This window comes from Nelumbo nucifera, chromosome 7, assembly GCF_055504915.1.
Source record: "Nelumbo nucifera cultivar China Antique chromosome 7, China Antique-T2T, whole genome shotgun sequence".
Classification (NCBI taxonomy): domain Eukaryota; kingdom Viridiplantae; phylum Streptophyta; class Magnoliopsida; order Proteales; family Nelumbonaceae; genus Nelumbo; species Nelumbo nucifera.
In genome coordinates, this window is record NC_142655.1 from 16,746,983 (window position 1) to 16,767,925 (window position 20,943).

The following is a 20,943-nucleotide window of genomic DNA, read 5'->3' on the forward strand; positions in this document are numbered from 1 at the left end:
TATCGGCACCAGCGAGAGAAAAAACGATGGTTAAAACAGAGAGGAAGAAAGAGACGTTAGGGTGAGAAGAGTATGATAGAAGTTGATGAGTTTTAGTTTTACATCCTTAATTTTGATGTATATTTTACATCGTGTAAAAAAATTCAAAAATGAATTTTACACCGATTTATGATATAAAATTACACTCTCTCCAAACATGTGTAAAATCGAACGAGGTATAAAGTTTACCCCGGTTCGATTTTTCACCTCAAACAAACGTGGCCTTAGCCTATTAGATCAAAAGATAAGACCCTAAAAGACCGTAGAAGTCCAAAATAGTCTTTATTTGCAAAAAAGTACAAGCGAAGCTTTTGGTCTATTCGGGCTTTTCACCTACGTCTAGCAAAAATTCGAACTCGACGAAACATCCTTCGTTCTCCACTTTCGAAGGTGACCGAGAGGAACTTTGCCCCAAGCAACTGAGAAGCATCGACGCAGGTAGGTGCTCTCCTTTTAATTCTTCAAACTTATCGTTCCATGAATTTCCCCTTCTTCTTCTTCTTCTTCTTCTTCCATCAAGTACTAATTGACATTTTTTTCTTGTAGAGGCTAATTACCAGCTGTTCTTCACCGTGTTCAGGTATAATCAACTGCCATTGCTCTTTTTTTTTTTTTTTTTTTCGGATTCCATTGACACATTAGGCACCAGGTTAGGGCTTAACATTTGTTAGTGTTCTATCAACATTTTTTGATGTCTGTTTACATTTCAAATTTCTGCGATCTGAATCATATATGCATCTCAAAAAAGAAATAAAAGAAAAAGATAAAAATAAAAATAGTTGGCGTAGCAAATGATTCAGTCATATTAGAAACACTCGTTTGATGGGGTTTGGTGAACTATTTGTTAGAATAACATAACCTATTCCAGCTGCTCCTGTTACTGGACCGTATGAGCCATCAACATATATGTAGGCTTCAGGATTTTTCTGGGGGGTGTTTGGTGAACTATTTGTTTATTGCTTGTGGTTGTCCATAGGGTGCAGCTTTCTCCACCAGTTGCAGGGGAATCCAACACGCTTTGTTGGTGGATTTTTGCATTGCACATGTTCCATATGCGTCTAAACAGAATGAAGAATTTTGCAATATAAACCTGTTTGATGTTTGACTTGCCCTGCACGTTAATGTTAAAATTGTAATTTAAGGTGGTTGTGGAGAGTTAATGAATTAATTTCCATTAATCTTACTCGAACTCCAGGAAATGGACCTTTTAGGAAGGTTATAGTCAGTATTGATGATATTGTAGTTTGGGCTGTCTGGCCTTCTACTGTGATATACACTGGAGGGATCAATCCTCTGCTATGGAGACCCATCTTTGGAATTGGTTCTTTTGATTTTCCTTCATATGATATTGATATCCATTCCTAGGAAAAGTTTTGGATGGAAGGCAGCATCAGTTGAGGTTTAGTTGTAACAAATGCTCTAGTGTGTGGTACATAGATGCAAATTTGCACGTATGGTTGGATAAACAAAGTGCTAGAACTAAAGGAAAGTTGATTAAATATGATGTCCAACCTCTATTGATCACCTTAGTTTCGGACTTCAATGGTTCAAATGGAGATTTTCTTACTACGGGCCCATTTGGTGCATCTTTTTGGGAAGATCTTCTGGTAGCTCTAACAGTCAAAAGACGCATTGAGCTTCAGCATTAAGATCTGAGCAGCCCGAAGCACGTTTGGCAGACACATGTCTTTCCGTGTGAGAATAAAACGTGAAAGACGCGAAAAGCTTCATTTGGAGCTTCCCGAAATCAGCCCAAAATGGGATTTTTGCATCTTTTTGGCACTCCAGCTTTTGGCGGCTAGATCTTCCGCACGCCAAACAGAAATAGACAAAAAATCGGTCTGCCCAACTTGTAAACAGCCGAAAAACTGCATGGAAAGATGTGCCAAACGGGCCCTATAGCAAGTAGGCCTTTTCTTTTGGCTGGATGGGTGAAGTCTTCTCATGGGAGCATCACAACCCAATCACATCAATACTTTTCTTATAGGAATACAATGAAGTTTGAGAACAATAGGAATGAGCAGATTGTGAATCAAACAACAGATGTCAATGCCAATGTTTATTCTAGACTCCCTTCTCATTTAGATTTTATTGATTTATCTAGAAGGTTTCCCCTTTATTTGTACACTAACTTTGTGGATCAAGGAAATGGCACATCGACTTCAATTTCAAACCTGTCCTTAGGATTCAACCAGCAGTTGTTTTCACATGGCTCATTTGGTTTCTCAAGGGGAAATCTCGTGAATCTGTAGGCTGCACAGGGTTCTATGATTGTAATGGGGAGTTTGGTAACTGGTGGTCTGGGAAGCACTCAGCAAGTATTTACATATGATGGTAAAGATGGATGCTACTTTAGGAATGTGAGTATTTTGTTAGTCTAGCTCTCAATGAGGAGAATGGAATTGCAAGAGTTTCTGCACATACAAATGGCAGTCCATGCATGTGCCATCATTTACATTTATATGGAATATAAGGCTGCATTTGATTGCAGTCTAAACTTCATTCACACTGGTCTAGATTCATGGAAGCGTTAAAGGGATGAGTGTAAATTTTGGTTTACTTTTGCTTCATGTAGGCTTCCCTATCATTTCATGCCCTTTCTTTCAAACTAAACACAGCCTGTGAAAGAGAATGGAGATAGGAGGTGGGTTATCTGTTTAGAGTAAGTAGGATGCAAGATGATCTCCACTTTATATGAGAAATAGAGAAAGAACTGAGGTAGCGGGAGGTTGGTGCAAATTTTGCATCAGTTTTTGGGATGTAAAGTTTACACTCAGCGAATGTAAAAAAGACAAAGTATAAATTTTTTATCAAGTAAAAATGAAAATCATAATTACAAACAAACAAAAACAAAATTGAACCAAGTACGACTTTTGCTCCAAAGATTTGCACTGCAACAAAAAAATGACAAAACAAAGGGTTTGTTTGGAAATTGCTATCAGAAAAAAAAAAAACAAAAATATACTAAAATAAAGTTCAGTATTTAAGGTATTGATTTTAAGTTTGTCTAATGTTTTTCAATTCTGTAAGATTTGGGCTTGTAAATTCAACTTGGTTAGCTATAGTTGAACATTAGGAGATGGAGTACAGTGGAAAGGTAGATAAAGTGAGAAGGTCATAGCATGCATGAACTGAACTAAGGCTAATGGGCCTTGAAAACTTAACGGAAGTGACCGTTGAGCTAAAAAGTAGGGAGCTCAATCTCTATGAAATTGGTCCTATTATAGTTCTCTTAAAAAGGTGGACTTATTCCATTGAGGGTTGGAGTAAAGTAGTTGGTGGGAAGCTCAAATCTCATACTATTGACCAAGACAAGACAAGCTCAAATCCCACTCGGAGGAATTTACTTGCATCAGATTTACATGATCAAGAGAAGCAAGTTTAGATCTATCAACCTGGTTGATTATTGGTTTCTCCATTTGAAATGCTATAGTGAAGCTTTGCCAATCAAAATAAATGTTAATGTTGAGATTTTGTACATCTTTATTACTATTTTCTAGTTACTTTTCAAGGATATCTAAGCTTATATTTAGTATTGATTTCAGACTAGATTGAATGATACCTACTTTCCTCTTGTATTAGGGTCTCTTCCCCCTCCTCTCTTTTTAAATAGATTTATTCTTAATTATAAAAAAAAACATCTTTTTGTAGATTAAACTGTATTAATTTCCTACAAAAAAGTCAATGTCACTTTTCTTAATTAAATAACTGCCCAAAATATTGAACTTCCATTGAAGGTGTTGTGAGGAGTGAAATCTAAGACTGGCATTTGTAGCAGAATGGCCACTCTCAGGCCTGAACCTATGTTCTAAACTTCTAAGGTTTGTATCCCTTAGGTTTTACCCTTGCACAGAAATGGTCCATGGTTCTAGATTGTTGTCTACATACGAAGAGGACAAATACAGGCACAAAACTGCTGATATGTGTTGGGTTTCTACCGTAAGACAAGATGTGTATTTGTCTTTTGATAAATTCCAGACTTGTGTTAAATTACTGTTTTACAAGCAAGATAGAGGCCTTCATCATGGGACAGTAATACTCTTTTCAGAGAACATATACTGAACCTTTCCTCCTATGCTGTTACATTGTTGTATGCATATTATGTGTGTAGACAAGAACTCTAACCATTATTTACCTTGTGGTGGTTCAAGGAGCTTATGAACCTGGGAATTCTGGATATAATGAAAAAATATATGGTGAAAATGCTAATAGCTACTTTAAGTTATTTTCTCATTGGTTCCTTTTTCATTTGATACATATATAAAATTTAAAATATTGCATTACAAAATGCAATGCATTGTTAGTACATAATAGTTAAAAAGTACAAGACTCACACGTCAAAATAAAAGGCAAGGGACCTCAAAATGAATAAAATGCTATTGCTAATTATCTTTGATCATTGCAGGACTGAAAATTCATGCTCCTCATTAAAGGCTGCTTCCCCTTTAAAATTTTATTTTATTGATTTCCTTTTGTTAACCCTTAACTTCTAGTTATTAACTAGTTATTGCTTTTCTTATTCTAGTCATTAACTAGTTATTAATTATTTCTAAAACTTTTTTAAATAGTTTTCTTCTGTGTGATCTTTTATGAACATTGATTTTGTTTTATATAGGTGAATGCCTAAGTGGAGCCCGTAGATGATAACCGCATATGCCGATGTGTAAATATGTTATCTTGTTTAGGGAAATGCATGAGTGGGGCCCATTTTAATATTTTATGTAAGTAAATGTGTAAGTGGGAACCACAAGTAATATTTGCATGTTAGTCTTCAAGATGTCAGAGGGAGTAAGCAGGAGCATTGAGAAATTAATAAGGGATTTCTTATGGGAGCTAGGAGAAGAGAAAAGAGATCATAAGGTGTGCTTGGAGATAGTCAGTAGAGATAAAAAGTATGGGGGTCTTGGAATAGGAAATATCCAAAAAAGAAAATTTTCTCTACTAGGGAAGTGGTTATGGAGAATGCCTAAAGAAAGAGAGAAACTATGGGCAAGGGTGGTAGTGAGCATACCCGAGCTATTGGACAATGGATTGGATGCTGGTTCACTGCAATGGGCTACCAAGAGCTTCACCTTGGAAGGCCATACAAGCGATTCTACCTTGTTTCTTGCCTCTTGTAAGGTATGAACTCAATTCTGGTAACCTAATCAAATTCTGGGATCAAATCTGGTATGGGAACTCCCCTTTGAAGGACTTATACCCCTCTTTGTATTCTTTATCATATTTCAAGAATGAGCCCATGAAAGAAGGGGATTAAGGGATTTATAAATTGATAGTGTGCTCTCTTTACTCCAACACCTCGAAGGAATTTTCCTTGATCCTGATACGCCTGATGGAAGAATTTGGACACCTTTTTCTTTGGGTCTGTTCTCCTGTAACTCTTTCTTGAAAGTTTTAACCCAACCTCCCCTTAGTCCCCTTCATTCATTTCCTGTCAAGGAGGTATGGTGCAAGCCTATCCCACCTAGGATTGTGGCTTTTTGTTGGGAAGTTGTTCACGAAAGAATAAATACTTTTGACTGGCTACAAAGGAAGAGGAAAAAGTGGTGCCTTTCCCCACATTGGTGTGTTCTTTGCAAGGCTAACAATGAGACTTGCTTTCATTTGTTTATCACTTGTCCATTCTTTGTTGGCATTTGGGAATGGATTTTTTCCTTATTTGAGTGCGGGTGGACACCTCCGACTGACATCAAAAGTCTCTTTGATTCAACTTCCTGTCCATGGCCGAGGAAGATAGGTAACATCATGTGGAAGAGTGCTAGGGTGGCAATAATCTGGGCAGTGTGGGAAGAAAGAAATGCAAGAATTTTTAGAGAAAAGGGTAGAACAAAAGAGGCCTTGATTGAATCAATATTGATCAGAGTGGCTCACTGACTGAAATCCTTAGAAAGCTTCTCACATATACCATTGATGACATCATTAGAAATTGGAAGGTAGTGGCGGACTCAAATGTCAATAAGTAGCCTGTCATTCCTATCTAGTCCCCTCCTGAAAGAGGATTTATAAAGCTTAACTTTGATGGAAGTAGCATGGGAAACCCAGGTAGGTCAGGAATTGGAGGTGTATTCAGGGATGAGGAGGGTAAAGTGTGTGCAACATTCTCAGGCTTAGCAGGTGAAGGAGACTCACTATGAGTGGAAGTAATGGCAATTATGGAAGGGGTGCAAAGGGCTAGAACCATGAATGTTAGAAAGCTAATCATTGAAGGGGATTCCAAACTGGTAGTGGCTTGGCTACTGGATGAGGAAAGTAGGATGTGGAAATACAACAATGAGAAGAAAAAATTCAGATGGATCACAAAGGACATGGAACTGAGAATACGGTGGGTGGAAAGAACAGCTAATTTGATGGATGATGCACTAGCCAAGCAAGGGGTTGGGAGAAATCTAATATTATGGGCACAAATGTAATTTTTAATTAAAATTAAATGGGAGAGATAAGAGGGCTTGTCTCTCTCTCACTTTGTCTTGTATTAAATTCAATGAAGTTAACAATTATTCATAAAAAAATATGGGGTTGACAGTTGTACTTGACAAATTTTGAAATTTCAATGAAGCTACCATTTCCAATAAAAAAAAGAGGAAGAATCATGTGGAGGTGTACTAGAGCTATGCTGATTTGGATAGTGTGGGAAGAAAGAAATGCTAGAATCTTCCAAGAGAAGGAGAGAAAAATACAAGAATTGGAGTGCATTCTATAGAGGGTGATATGGTGGCTAAAATCCTTGGATTCATTCCACCAATTCTCCTTTAATGATATCTAGAGGAATTGGTCAGCAGTAGCAAGTTGCTCCTCTCTAAAGTCTCTATAATCAGTATGAATTGGAAACCCCCTCCTGAAGGTTTTTTGAATCTGAATTTTGATGGTAGCACTAGCAGTCAAGGTAAATCCAAGCCCCTTTGGAATGGGAAGGGTGCTGAGGAATGGATTTGGTAATGTGGTTCTTTTTTACTCGGGTCCTCTAGGGGTTGGGAACTCTACTAGGGCAGAATTGCTAGCTGCCATCTATGGTGTACAGCTTGCAGTTCAGCTAGGTGTGGAACTACTAATTGAAGGGGATTCCAAGGTGGTAGTGGGTACAGAACCCTGAGTCTATAGTGTGGAGCTTTAAGAATGAAATTAAAAAATTTAAGTGGCAAATAAGAGTTTGAATGTAAGTATACAATGGGTGGGGAAATCAGTAAATGCTTTGGCACATTGTCTAGCTCTAGCAAAGCAAGGGGCAAACAGGGAATAATTGTATTAGACTCATTTGTAGTTGAATTTGTTTTCTGTTTCTTCTTTTTCTTTGGAAAGGACACAAGTCACACAATTCACACCTCTTCATGGGGAGCTTGTATCTCTAGTTCTATTCTCTTAATGAAATCATAAATTATTTATATAAGAAAAGATAATGGGAAGCCCTATTTATGGATTTTTGGGTGAGTTGGATTCTTGAAATTCTAGAATTTTCTTATTAATTATTAATTCCAAGTTTGCCCTTTAATCTAGAATGTTTCTTGTTTAATTATTTAAAGCACATGTTTATTTCCCTTTTAAAATATTCATGGATTATCTAGATACATCTTTGCTTCTAGGATGTTTAGTTGAATCATAAGCACTTATTTGAAAAATAAGTACTACCAAACTTGGCCTTAGAGAGCACCCTTGAACTGAACATGTTTGTTCCATAGATGCAAATCCTATGACTGAATCAAGGAAATTTGAACATTTCAGAGTGGCCTACTCTGTGGGCGTTTTTTCTTTGGCTCTTCAGAGATAAACTTTCAATGAAGGTAATGGCAATAGAGATCCCCTTAGAGAGTATAATTCTAAGTGTTCTTTGTTTCTCTAATGGAAAGACTTATGGTGTGATAATAGACCCTTGAGGGTCTCTTACCCTACCCTCTTTGAAGTAGCAGCGGACAAAGATGCTCTGGTTTCAGACTATTTGCAGGTGCAGAATGGAAGTATTGTTTGGGTACCTATCTTCAGGCGAAATCTGAATGATTGGGAAGTGGGGTCTCTAGTGGAATTGCTGCATTTGTTGTATAGCACCCCAGTGGAATTAGGGAGAGAGGATAGAAGAGTTTGGAAGTGGGAGAAGTCGTGGGAATTCTCAGTTAGGTCCTTTTACAACTATTTTTCCAGATCAGAGGATGAACCAATCCCAGTTAAGTCTGTATGGTGTAAGGGTGTGCCCACAAAGGTAGCTTTTTTTGTATGGACAGCCTACTTGAACAGGACTTTAACTAGGGATAATCTGGAAAAGAAGGGTATGTTGTTAGACACAACTGTCTGTGTGCTTTGTCAGAGCCATTACCGAGTCAGTAAACCATCTGCTACTCCACTGTGTTTTCTCCTGTAAGGTCTAGATAGAACAAAGTCAAAATTTTATATGAGGTGAACACTTGCTGCCCTGAATCAGTAGCAGATTTTGTGAAGAGTTGCAGAGTCAAAGGTCTAACTAAAGAGGGCAAATTGGCTTGGAATCTGACTCCTGCTGCAGTTTTCTGGTGCATATGGCAGGAGAGGAATGCAAGGATTTTCAAGAACCAACACAGCTCCTCAGATACAGTATTTCAGAAAGTTTTGGGAAAAATGTTTTCCTGGTTAGCAGTAAACAATGCTTTCAAGGACAAATTTTAATTCCTTTTTTGCGGCTGGGAATCTTTTTGTAAATCAGGGTTTGAGTCTAGCTCTTCTGGTGCAGTTTTTTGTAAATCCCTGTGTACAACTCCTTGTTGTACATGTTTTTGTCTTAATTGAAATTCTCACTTTACCTGATTCCAGAAAAGAAAAAAATGTTTCTTTGTTTCTCACTGTTGAATTGGTGGTTTTTAAACCTAGGCAAGAAGTCAAATGGTCCGGTCGTCCAATCTGAAACATTTCAGGAAAGGGTCCAGTAGGTCAATATAGTCTGCAACAGGCATTACAAGCCAACAACGAACACTGAAAGAACCAGGGATTGAAAGTTGAAAACAAAACGAAGCAACAATGAAGAAGAAGGGAAGAAGCGGAGGAAGCTCAAAGCTGAACATCGCCATCATTCATCCTGATCTTGGAATAGGTTCTTTGTCTCCTCTTTACAGTAATACGTTTTTTTTTATCTGTCTCTAGAAAATTGTAAATGGAAAAAAAACTTGTTTATGAAATTGAAAAATGGTTGATTGGATTGTTGGATTAGATGGGATTGTGGTTTTTGTAAGTATATAAAAATTTCTATTTCATTCAGAGATAAATTTCTTTGCATGCTTATCTTTTCTATTTTTAGTTCGCCCATAATAGGGAAAAAGGAAGAATCTCACTATGGATGTGCTTTAGTTTAATTTGGCATCTCTTTGACTATTTATAGATATGACTTCTGTGTAAGGTGGTGTGTTAATAGCATGTTTAGATTATCTCTTGCGAGATGCTTATCATGAAAAAAAAAGCATAAACTAGCTTGCAAATGAAGAATGACTTCTATTATTGATAAAAAAATGAAGAATGATGTCTATAAGTTGCACTACCTTGCATCTTCATCAACCAAACATCTTTTTCAGTAAGACAGTTGCCCAAATTATTGATGCATTTTGTTACATTATTAAGAGGTGTAAAAGACTCTTTTTCGTAAACAATAAACTAACTTTTATAGTTTTATTAATAATATTGGGAAGTTGAAGATTAATACAATCCAGGAGTTCATACCACCAAGTCAGCATAAAAGGAAGGATATAGAACAGCCATTCCCCTCCAATGTTTTAAAACGCGGAGGCGTGACGCGAGGCATTCCATTACCTAGAGGCGTGAGGCGTAATTCAGAACGCAAGAGGCGTAAGCCTCCTTAAGAGGAGGGGGGTTAGGAGGAGGATGAAGAGGAAGGGGGGATCTCATTTTTTCTTTATTTTTAATAAAAATCTTTTATATTAAGAAGAATAAAGATTCGCTCCCTCGCCTCCGCTTCGACAAGACCCTCCTAACTCAAAAAACAAATTGGGCTGCATCGAAAAGGGGGTGGAGCAGCCGAAGGGGCAAGGGGCAAACCACTTTCTTTCTCCTTATCTTTTCTTCCCTTCCCTTTCCTTTCTTTTTTTCTTTTTTTTCTTCTTTCTTTTTCTTTCCCTTCCCTTTCTTTTCCTTTCCTTTATTTTCCTTTTTTCTTTTTTTTTTTCTGTCTTTTTATATCAGATGTGCATGAGGCACATGAGGCGTACGCCTCTAGCACGCCTCATGAAAAAAGCACAAGAGGTGTACGGCTCAGAGGTGTCAGCGCCTCTGGCATACGCCTCAGGGTGTTTTGGGAGCGCCTCCAGGCGTACGCCTCGCGTCCCACGCCTTTTAAAACACTGTTCCCCTCTACTAGGGCAGGTGGGGGAACCTAAATGATGAGCAAACATTTACCCTCTGACTAACAGAAACAAAGTTCCAAAATTGAAACTACTGGCTAGAGTCCAAATATCCTGGATTACCATACACTGCTCACCCCATATCACTTCTAGTCTTCTACCTTTTTAGACACCTGTTCAGTCACTGGCTTGCACAGAGAAAAGGATAACCTGTCGAGCTCCAGTCTTTATTTAAGGCAAGATGAAGGCCATTCAAAATGAATGAAGCTTTGGAAAACTAAGCTGACAACAGGTAATCTGAACTAGAAGAAATTGGAACAAAGCCTCCCTGAGAATTGATAATAACAACACCTGTTCCTGTAAAAAGATTACTACTAAAGGATCATTTCCACAAAAATTCTGGAAAAATGATTGCTTATATGGCTTGGGACGGCTGTGGCTTCTGTCTAAGGAGATTCAAGAAGAGTGGCATTTCTTGAAGTTATTGTTTCTTGTTTATTTTGGGAGCAATTATACTTTAAACTAGCATTTTCTTTAAAGGAAGGCATGCGAAAGTTTAGGAATAAAGAATTTTTGGCACAATGGTTTTTCCATTCTTTTCTCTGAGAGAAAAAAAATATATATACATATAAAATAGACTATTCTGTTCCTTTCCCTGATAAAAAGCAGACCATTTAGGGGGTGTTTGGTACAGTGGTGCTGTGTTGCCATTTGTAATTTGGGTTGATCAATACAAATTTGTGAGAAAAATGTATTGCCACTTCATGCATGAGTGTTATTTCAATCAGAAAAATGCATGTGTGGAAGAAACTTCAAATTTGATGATTTAGGTAGAAACAGCAATTTTTATTTATCAGCTCAAAACGTTTGAGGTAGAAAATTCTTTCTCGTACAGGTTTGTATTTGACCAACCCAAAACACAACGGCAACACAACAACACAGTGCCAAGCACCCCCTTAGTTGATGGGTGGTGGTGAGATAGATAAACTCTTATTTGTATGATAAATCCCATGATTATTATAACGTTCATCGACTTCTCAGTAAATGCTAAAATGTTACATGGTAGGATATGCATTAGAGATCCAAAACAAGTTTGGAACTCTGAACATGCTTTGCATATGCAGTTTTTAATATTGCATTAGTTGTTGGATATCTTTTTCAGTTATTAATAAAGGAAGTTCAATTCCTGACTACCTGGGTGTTGCCTAAGTACAGCCTTGATAATGCCTCGCTTGGAGAGACCAGTATTCTGGGCATCACTTGGATGCTTTTACCGGACTGCTTCACACTTTTAGCACCTTTGGTTTTGGTGGGGAAAGGGGACGGCTCTGTTGCTACTTATGTGTGAAATTAATTTTTTGGCCTTCAGCCAACACATATAAAGTTGCTAGGATGTCTTTGCAGTTCTGTGGTTTTCTTGTTGTTCACATGTGTGCTCAATGAAACTCACTTCATCTTTGTAATCTAGAATGAAAACCAATTAAACCATAGTCCTAGGCCAGCATATACCAAATCCCTTGGAACTTTAATCCTCAGGTCTTCAAATTGGATATCAAGTGCTAGTCCTTTATAGGTTTTATTTGATTTATTTCCACTAGCACGGGTGCTCCCTTCCTGTAATAGTTTAAGAAGTTCACTCTGAATATTCTTAAACTTTGAAAAACATGAGAAAAGAACCCCCTTTATACTTGTGACTTCAATAACTTTCAAAGACATGTATGATATATACAAGGTGGATAAGAAAAACTTGGAAACTAACAATTACTGGAATGGAGTTACGCCAGCATCCAACTGTAACTTAGACATCAGTCTTTTGAATTCAAGCATCAAAGTTTCAATTTTTTTTTATTTGACTAATTAGTTAGGTTTAAGGAGCATAGAGAATGAAAATGTATAAGGATTTTTGCTCAGGTAAGTATCAACCTTTTGTTTTTTTTTTTTTTTTTTGATCAATAACACTTTCATTAACTCATCAATAGAAGAATTACATTAGGAAGACAAACACACTTATCTTCCAAGAACAACAAAGAACCTCAAGAAAAGGAAAAAAAGAAAGAAAACACACTATAGTTACAACTTAGCCCAAAATAGTGAATCCCTTTCTACCCCTTGTTTAGCTAAACCGTCAGCTATGGAATTAGCTGATCTTTTAACCCAACGTATCTTAACTTCCATCTCCTGCACCAGCCACTTGAATTTCCTCCTCTCATTATTGTACTTCCATAAGCCATTGTGATCTTTAATCAACCACCCTATCACCACCTCTGAATCCCCTTCAATTAAGAGTTTCCTGATGTTCAATTTCTTAGCTTTATGGACTCCTTCCATAACTACAAAGATCTCAGCTCTAAGAGAGTCACCCACTCCAATTGGGCCTGAGAACATGGCAGAAATGACCCCATTTTCATCCCTAAAAACACCCCCAATCCCTGATTGTCCCGCATTTCCCCTGCTACACCCATCAAAGTTTAGTTTCACGAATCCACCAGGTGGAGGGGTCCAAGCCACACTCATTACTGACTTAGTCTGTGTGCAACTTGCAATTTCACCCCACTTCCTCAACATGTCATCCACAGTGTAATCTGTGAAAAGCTCCAAAGATTTCAGCCACTGTACCGCCCTAATATGAATGATAGCCCTCAGATCTGTTGCTCCTCTCTGAGCTTTTGAGAATATTCTGGAGTTTATTTTTTCCCAAAGTGTCCAACATACTGCAGCCCTTAGTCCTCTCCACATTGTCCTTCCCCTTTTTATCCGCAACCTGAAAAGAGAATGGGAAAAAAGGCCCTGCAAGTCTGATGGGGGATTCCAGCTACATCCAAATAGGGACAAAGCCCATTCCCACATTGACCTCGCAAAATGGCAAGACACCAGTAGGTGAAAACCAGTCTCCCCATCTGCTTTACAAAGAACACACCACTAAGGTGACAAACAAGTATTGGGTCTCTTCTTTTGGAGTAGATCACCAGTGTTGATTCTTTCCAGATAGGCTTCCCAACAAAAACTACCAACCCTAGGAGGTATTGCTCTGCACCAAACCTCATCAACAGGAAAATGAGGGAAGGTAGGACTGGTGGACTGACTTAAGACTTTAAAGAAAGAAGCACAAGAAAAAATGCCGTTGGGAGAAGGTGTCCAAATTCTAGAATCCTCCCTAGTGGGGTCTAAGACAACGTTATCAAGAATTGCAATAAGGCTCAAAATATTGTCAAAGTCTGAGTCCCTCAAATCCCTTCTTAGACCCAAGTTCCACCCAATCCCAGAAGTGGAAGAGGACGGGGTGGTAAAAGACGAGATTGGCTCATTTTTCAAAACAGAAAGAGCATACAAAGAAGGAAACCGATCCTTTAGAGGGGCACTCCCCACCTAGGTTTGTTCCCAAAATTTTATGGAGTTACCGAAATTCAAATCATACATGATGTTAGGGGAGAAAACTGGTAACAGGTCATGAATGGCTTTCCAAGGAGAATTGCTTGTGGTCCTAGCTCTGATTCCGGCGTCCCATCCATTATGCTCCAGCCCATGAATACTTGCCACTATTCTAGCCCATAGCTTCTCCTTCTCCAAAGGGAATCTCCACAACCACTTTCCCAATAGAGTCGTATTCCTTCTCCTAATATTCCCAAGCCCCAAACCTCCACATGTCTTACTCCTACAAACTATCTCCCAGCTAACTCTAGATCCCTCTTTTCCTCTCCCGGTTCCCACAGGAAATCTCTCATTAACTTCTCTAATCTATTAGCAACCTTCACTGGGATGTTAAACACCGACAGGAAAAAGATAGGTAAATTAGCAAGCGTGGCCTTAATAAGAGTAATTCTCCCACCGAGAGAGAGGTAGTTCTTTTTCCATGAAACCAGTCTTTTTTCAAACCTTTCCACCACCAGGTTCCAAAAGCTCTCTCTCATGGGATTATCACCTAAAGGCAACCCTAAGTAGTTCAAAGGCCACCCCGAGACTTCACACCCCAGCACTTCAGCACTCTCCCTGATCTCTCCCTCCTCCAAATTCACCCCCACAACACAACTTTTCCCAAGGTTAACCTTCAATTTGGATATTTGCTCAAACAGTTGTATCACCGACTTCAAATTCCTGATAAAGCTCACATTACCGCCTTAACAAAACAGAATCATATCGTCAGCAAACTGCTAAAGGGGGGTTTCCACCCTCCCTACTCTCCAGCCTCTAATGAGCCTCTAATAAACTGCAAGTAAGTATCAACCTTTTGTTGTCATGTACAAGCAAAGGAGCCATAGTTATCTCTGATGCTATCTTAATTTTGCACATTTCCTATTGGTTAGTTGGTAACTAGATAGTTCTCAGTTCTAAGGTTGTGAACTGTGTCACCATTAGTAGTTCCAACTTTTGGGTTCACTTGAAACTTTACAAATATAAGCAAGCATAACTGAAGGACTTGCTTAATTAGGAACTTTATGATTATTTAAGTTAAAGCATGTGCTCTCTGTTTGCATAGAATCTTTTTCTTTGTTTAGTTTTTTAGTGTACATCCTATCAGCTGTTTTGCCTCATTTGACAAGTGATACAAATCTGCAGCTTTTATTAGTATCCAACTAGTCAAATGTACATTGGCCTACTACATTAATGTTTCTTGAATTCATAGGTTATTACTAGAAAAGTTTTGGTATTGAACCATCTTTTATTGTGAGTAACTTGATTTTGATGCTAAATAACGTATTGTTGATATATAGGTGGAGCTGAAAGGTTGATCGTTGATGCAGCTGTTGAACTTGCATCTCATGGACACAATGTTCATATTTTTACTGCACACCATGACAGAAGTCGATGTTTTGAGGAGACTCTTTCTGGTTAGAATCTTTTAGCTTTTATAATTGGCTTTCTTTTAAGGTGCATACAACAGAAGGCAGAGAAGAAATAAAAGACACCACAACACCTAGCCCTTCAAAAGAAAACCTGTTTACCTAGTATATTACATCCCATCCTAAAAATCAGGTTACACTTCTTATTTCTACTGTTCAGGTAGAATATTAGCTTCATGATATGGCATCTAACATACATTGTGGTCCAGGAACTTTTCCAGTTACAGTATATGGTGCTTTTCTGCCCCGGCACATCTTCTATCGGTTCCATGCCATATGTGCATACTTGCGGTGTATTTTTGTTGCCTTGTGTGTTCTATTCTTGTGGCCCTCATTCAACATTGTACTGGCAGACCAGGTTTCAGTTGTCATTCCTTTGATGAAATTAAAGAGGTCAACAAAGGTAGTTCCTCTTGTTTTTCTTTTAGTCTGTATTTTTATTCTGGAATGTTCCTCTTGGTGAATGTAACACATTTTCTCCAGGTTGTTTTCTATTGTCATTTCCCAGACTTGCTTCTGGCGCAGCACTCATCTTTTCTTAGAATGATCTATAGGAAACCAATTGACATGGTTGAAGAAACAACTACAGGTCTGACTCATCTCCCTCCTTTGTGTGTCTCCATCTTTTAGGATAATTCTCTTCAACTGCTAGCTTTCAGTATAAGCTACACTTTTTAGGCTGTCTGACTCAACCTCTTAGCAAATATGCAGGGATGGCAGATTTGATTCTTGTCAACAGCAGATTTACTGCATCCACTTTTGCCAATACATTTAAGAGTCTTAATGCTCGAGGAATTCAACCATCTGTTCTTTATCCAGCAGTCAACGTGGAGCAGTTTGATAAACCCTCTGCTTTTAAGTAACCAAAATGCTTTTATATCTCTCGGTATCTTCTAGGAATAAGCATGTTTTGTGAAAACAGTGAGATGTCTAGCTTATCACCTTGACATTGGAGGTGCAATTTGGGCCCAGCTCCACCCAAATCCAACTTACCCAGTTTTGACTTAGATTGGGTGGAATTGTAATTTTTCTTACTTTGATTGGCTTTGGAGAACACTGACAACATGACCATGTAGGGTTGGAGTTGAATTGGAACCCTGAGCAATATGGCACAGTCCAAGCTTGACCCCCATGATGTGTTATGTCTGTGTTTAAATATATAAATAGAAAGCCTGTTTTTTTGTGATTCTGAGATTGCTCTAAGTTGGTAGTAAGTGGGAGTTTAAATTTCACAAATTCATTTTAATTTGGTTTTGGTCAATAAACTATTTTAACTGGGTATAATTCATTCTTAGACAGAGTTAACCAGGATTAAATAAATGACCCTCCTTAGATTGGATGATGCTACAGGTTGACTGTCCAGTTTATGTGGTTGGTTTTGCTTTGGCTTAAGACCCAAGAAGACCTTAAGTTGCATTACTTGAAAATTTTCTCACTGCAATCTTATCTTGAGATTGGGGTTTCACAGTCTATTGCTATTATGTCCAGGTTAAACTTTCTCTCAATCAATCGTTTTGAAAGGAAAAAGAATGTTGGTTTGGCAATTTCAGCATTTGCTATGCTTCATACCCTTAAAGGAGATGTTCTCCATGGTCATAATTTGGCTGATGCTACGTTGACTATAGCAGGTAATAGCTATTATTTTGCATTACTGTTTCCATTTGTTGTACTAATTTATAGGGACAAACAAGCGTGTTTCTTCTCCTGATTGGCATTCGAAAATTTTTGGTGTATTGTGGGTAAAGGGTGTACTGCTAATTGCAGTTCACTCTTAATCGAAATCATCAACATGTATTTCAGTTGTTTTTAGATTGATGTCTAGATCTGCTAACCACACAAATGACCAATCTAATCCTATATTTTTTTGTTGGTAAAAATAAAAATTTCATTAAAAGAAAAAAGGAGTACAATTTAATCCTATATTGATAATTTATCAGGCTATTATTTTCCTTTGTTTGGGAAACTTGTCTCCAGAAATTTAATACTTGTGATCTCCTACAGAAAAAACTTTTGAGAAGACACTCCATATCTCCTCATGTTTGTATTTTATGCCTCAGCAAGGGTGAATCTGCAGATCACATCCTTCTTCACTGCAGTTTCACTCAAAGGATATGGTCCCACTTCTTGAAAATGGCAGATTATAGCTGGGCTTTTCCAAAACACATTATGGACACATTGAATCAATGGCAAGGAACAGGGCTATGCAAAAGGGGTAAAGTCTTTTGGCAATCAGTGCTACATGCAGTGTTATGGGGTGTTTGGGATGAAAGAAACAATCGCTTCTTTGACAATAAAAGCAGAACCTTGGAGGAATTAATCTCAGATATTACTTACCTTTGCATCCTTTGGACGGTGAATTCAGTTCTGTTCAAAGGACTTTCAGTCAATGTTCTTATCAGAGATGTTCACCCCTTTCTGTTTCTCTCTCATCCCCAACAAACATCCTTGAGGCATCCCGCACCCATCAGTAAAGGAGTGATAACCCTTAATTTTTACGGTTGTGCCTTAGGTAATCCTGGCCTTGCTGGTATTGGAGGTACAGTAAGGGACGAAAGGGGCAATATATGCTGGACTTTTAGTGGTCCAATCAGCTGGGCTGACTCCACAAAGGCTGAAGTGATGGCTGCTCTCACTGGAATCAGGATAATAAAAAATCTGGGAATTCAGAATTTGATCATTGCAGGTGATTCAGCAAATACGATAAATGGTTAAGAGACAGAGGGGGGCCCTTGGAGACTGAATCATTATCTGATTGAAGCTTGGGATTCTTTGGATTGTTTGAATGTTAATTTAGTTTGGATTCCTAGGGAGCACAATCATACTGCAGATGGCCTAGCTAAATTTGGTGTGTACTTGGAGCATTTGTATAGCGACAAGCTTCCTCCTTCGTAACTTGTAGGGGTTCTCCCTGTGCTTTGTATGTCTCCACTTGTTCCCCCTCTTTTTCTTAATAAATTCTGGTTAAATTTTCTCAAAAAAAAAAAAAATAATAATGGTCAGAACATGTTATTTCTATATAAATACTCATTCTTAATGGTTAACAAAGCTTGTGTGCCCAATAATTGAGAAGGGCTAGAGGCATACCAAGATGGACATGGGTTGAAGTAGTAACAAATGAGTGCTTATAATTTAAGAATGGATATGGCAAATAAACAGAACGGAATGGCAAAACAGGATTCATAAAGCCAACCCCACATAGTGAGGATAAGGCTTAGATGTTGATGATGGAGAAGTTAAAAATTGAAATAGTTTTGGTGGAAAAGAATGACATGCTTTCATAGATTTCTGGTACCTAGACAGCTGAGTATCTTAGAAAATGCTGTTTAGAATTGCAGCAAACCGCAATCACTGCATAACCAATAAGTCTCTCTCAAACCCAGACAACGTTTATAAGCCATGGAGGCTGGAACCAGCCAAGCAGAATAATTTTCAAAACCTTGTTAAAACTTAGCATGGACATTTCTACAGGTCTATCTATATTCTCTTTACTCAATAAAGCCTTTTCCCAATTATATGGAATTGGCTATATAAATCCTGTTATGCCATTTAGCTCTGTTCTATCCGCTGTTAAATTATGGGCCCTCAAGTCATTTCTCACTACTTCAACCCATGTCCTTTTTGGCCTGCCCCTAGCTCTTCTAGGCCCTTCAACTTGCAACAGATAGCTTCTTAGTTCTTACTGGTGCTATAGATGGACTTCTATGGACATGATAAAACCATCTTAATCTACTTTCCCCCTTTTTATCACTTATCAGGGCTACTACACAGATTCCCACTAACATTCTTACTAGGATAAAATGAACTTTTAAGTGCTGCATTATTAGCTGAAAACCAGGTTTAGCCAAGCATTTTGATGTAATAAAAAATGTTAGTATGATATGTCAAGTTAACCTGTTTAGTTAACTCAATTAACCATGCATTAAAGAAAAAGGTAAAAGATTATTTAGATATAGGAAGCTGTAAAGCCCAGAGAACTGATACTTGATGTGGTATGATCTAAAAGAACAATTTTCACAATTGACAATCCACTTTCTTATGTGCCAGTGTTTCAGATTCAAGTAGTGCTTAAAGGAGTGTTGTGTTACTAGTATACTAACCAAATCCCTTCCATCTTAAAATCTGAAACAATTTATATTATTAGTAGATCTAGGTGCATCTCGTCAACAGGCCTCTATATGGGATAAATCATTTGGAAGAAACCATCTTGTAAATATCATACTTCCACTATAATTTCCTTTGCCCTTCCAAGTTCCATGTAAATGCAATTGAATAGATGTATAGAGATGAAGTAGTGTTTTGAGAAACCATTTAGCACTACCAATCTTTTTTCCAATATTGTATCAGCCATATTTGTATCTGCGTTCTATATATGTTGCATTAAAATGACAAAACATCGGTCTGTATCTGGTCCACCCCTTCTGAGACCCCAGATAGTTAGGACTGACTTTGGGTAATGACCCTTATTCTATATGTTGCACTGTTTTTTTTTTTTTTTTGATAAATATCTATATGTTGCATTGTTGAATTTGTCTTCTTGCATTGTGGGTGATTGATTTTCAAGATTCTAATTTCTTTATTACAGGTGGCTTTGATAAACGTCTCAGGGAAAATGTGGAATACTTGGAGGAGCTTAAAAGATTAGCAGAAAGTGAAGGGGTGTCTAACAGGGTTAACTTCATAACATCCTGCTCAACTGCAGAAAGGAATATGCTCCTCTCCCAATGCCTATGTGTGCTTTATACTCCAAAGGTAAGAAAACATGTGATACTCTTTGGTTTATCAAATCTCGAATTAGTTGTAGTCTTCCCTTGTTACTTGTGGAAAGATTAAAAGTGTTATTGTTTAACTATTGTAGGATGAACATTTTGGCATTGTTCCTTTGGAAGCAATGGCAGCACAGAAGCCTGTTATAGCATGCAACAGTGGGGGCCCAGTGGAGACAATTAAGGATGGGATCACAGGCTTTCTCTGTGACCCAACTCCACGGGAATTCTCACTGGCGATGTTCAAGCTCATAAATGATCTCCAGATGACAGAGAGTATGGGTAGAGAAGCACGAAAACATGTCAGTGAAGTATTCTCTACCGAGGTTTTTGGCAAACATTTAAATCAATTTCTTGTTGATGTAGCTTGGGGAAAGAGTGAATAAGAAGACCATGGATGGATGGCTGTATGGCCTCCGCAAGATTTTCTATAAAAAACAATGTATTTAAAGAATCCTGGGTATGAGCTTTTTTCTTTACGAAGGATCATCTACCAGAGTCTGTTTTATGATGTTTTAAGAATGAAATTAAGAAATTCAAATGGTTGACAAGAAGTCTGTGTGTCAGAATACATTGGGTGGGGAGATTAGCAAATGCTACGGCTGACACCTGACAGTTTGGACAAGCAAGGATCAAACAGGGATTGGGAATATTTATAATCTGTTTTTGGTTTTGAATGTTTGGAGAGATCGCAGCTCATTACCTCTCCACGAAACACTTGTACCTGATTTTATCCATATTCTAATAAAATTATCTCAATTTATCAAAAAAATTATTTGTAATTTGCAAAAGCTATTTGTAGATGTTACTGTTACATTCTCCTTCCAAAGTAATTAATTGGGTTTCTATGATTCGTGTTCCATATCTCCCGTGTCTTGCTTTCCTCGTTCAATAATAGTTCTTGTTATCTCTCATTCTTAAGAGAAAAAAACAATGACTAAGAAAAAAAAGTCCGGAATCTCGTCCTCCAAAACCTCAGCCGGAGCCTTGGCTAGT

The 20,943-nt window shown here is 37.9% G+C and overlaps 1 protein-coding gene across 3 annotated transcripts; it reads left to right on the forward strand.

Annotated features, from left to right (window-relative positions):
- The first annotated feature begins 328 nt into the window (after positions 1 to 328).
- Positions 329 to 20,719, forward strand: LOC104607825 (UDP-Glycosyltransferase superfamily protein). Of its 3 annotated transcripts, none has more exons than XM_088891546.1 (11): positions 350 to 477; positions 586 to 619; positions 8,548 to 8,705; positions 8,869 to 9,088; positions 15,056 to 15,172; positions 15,394 to 15,587; positions 15,668 to 15,773; positions 15,896 to 16,043; positions 16,673 to 16,812; positions 19,767 to 19,933; positions 20,040 to 20,719. In XM_088891546.1, the coding sequence occupies exons 4-11, from the start codon at positions 9,016 to 9,018 to the stop codon at positions 20,331 to 20,333; spliced, it is 1,239 nt and encodes a 412-aa protein (XP_088747672.1). In that variant the 5' UTR covers positions 350 to 477; positions 586 to 619; positions 8,548 to 8,705; positions 8,869 to 9,015; the 3' UTR covers positions 20,334 to 20,719. The 3 variants fall into 3 exon arrangements, with proteins under 3 accessions (XP_010271861.1, XP_088747672.1, XP_088747673.1); XM_088891547.1 differs by having other exon boundaries at positions 8,548 to 8,630; XM_010273559.3 differs by lacking the exon at positions 8,548 to 8,705 and having other exon boundaries at positions 329 to 477.
- Positions 20,720 to 20,943: the final 224 nt, after the last annotated feature.

What these genes read in the sequence shown, in the direction of transcription:
- LOC104607825 (XM_010273559.3), top strand. Translation starts at nt 9,016, where the DNA reads ATGAAGAAGAAGGGAAGAAGCGGAGGAAGCTCAAAGCTGAACATCGCC. An exon ending in GGTTGAAGAAACAACTACAG is followed by an intron (nt 15,774 to 15,895) that starts GTCTGACTCATC and finishes GCAAATATGCAG; the next exon opens with GGATGGCAGATTTGATTCTT. An exon ending in GTGTGCTTTATACTCCAAAG is followed by an intron (nt 19,934 to 20,039) that starts GTAAGAAAACAT and finishes TAACTATTGTAG; the next exon opens with GATGAACATTTTGGCATTGT.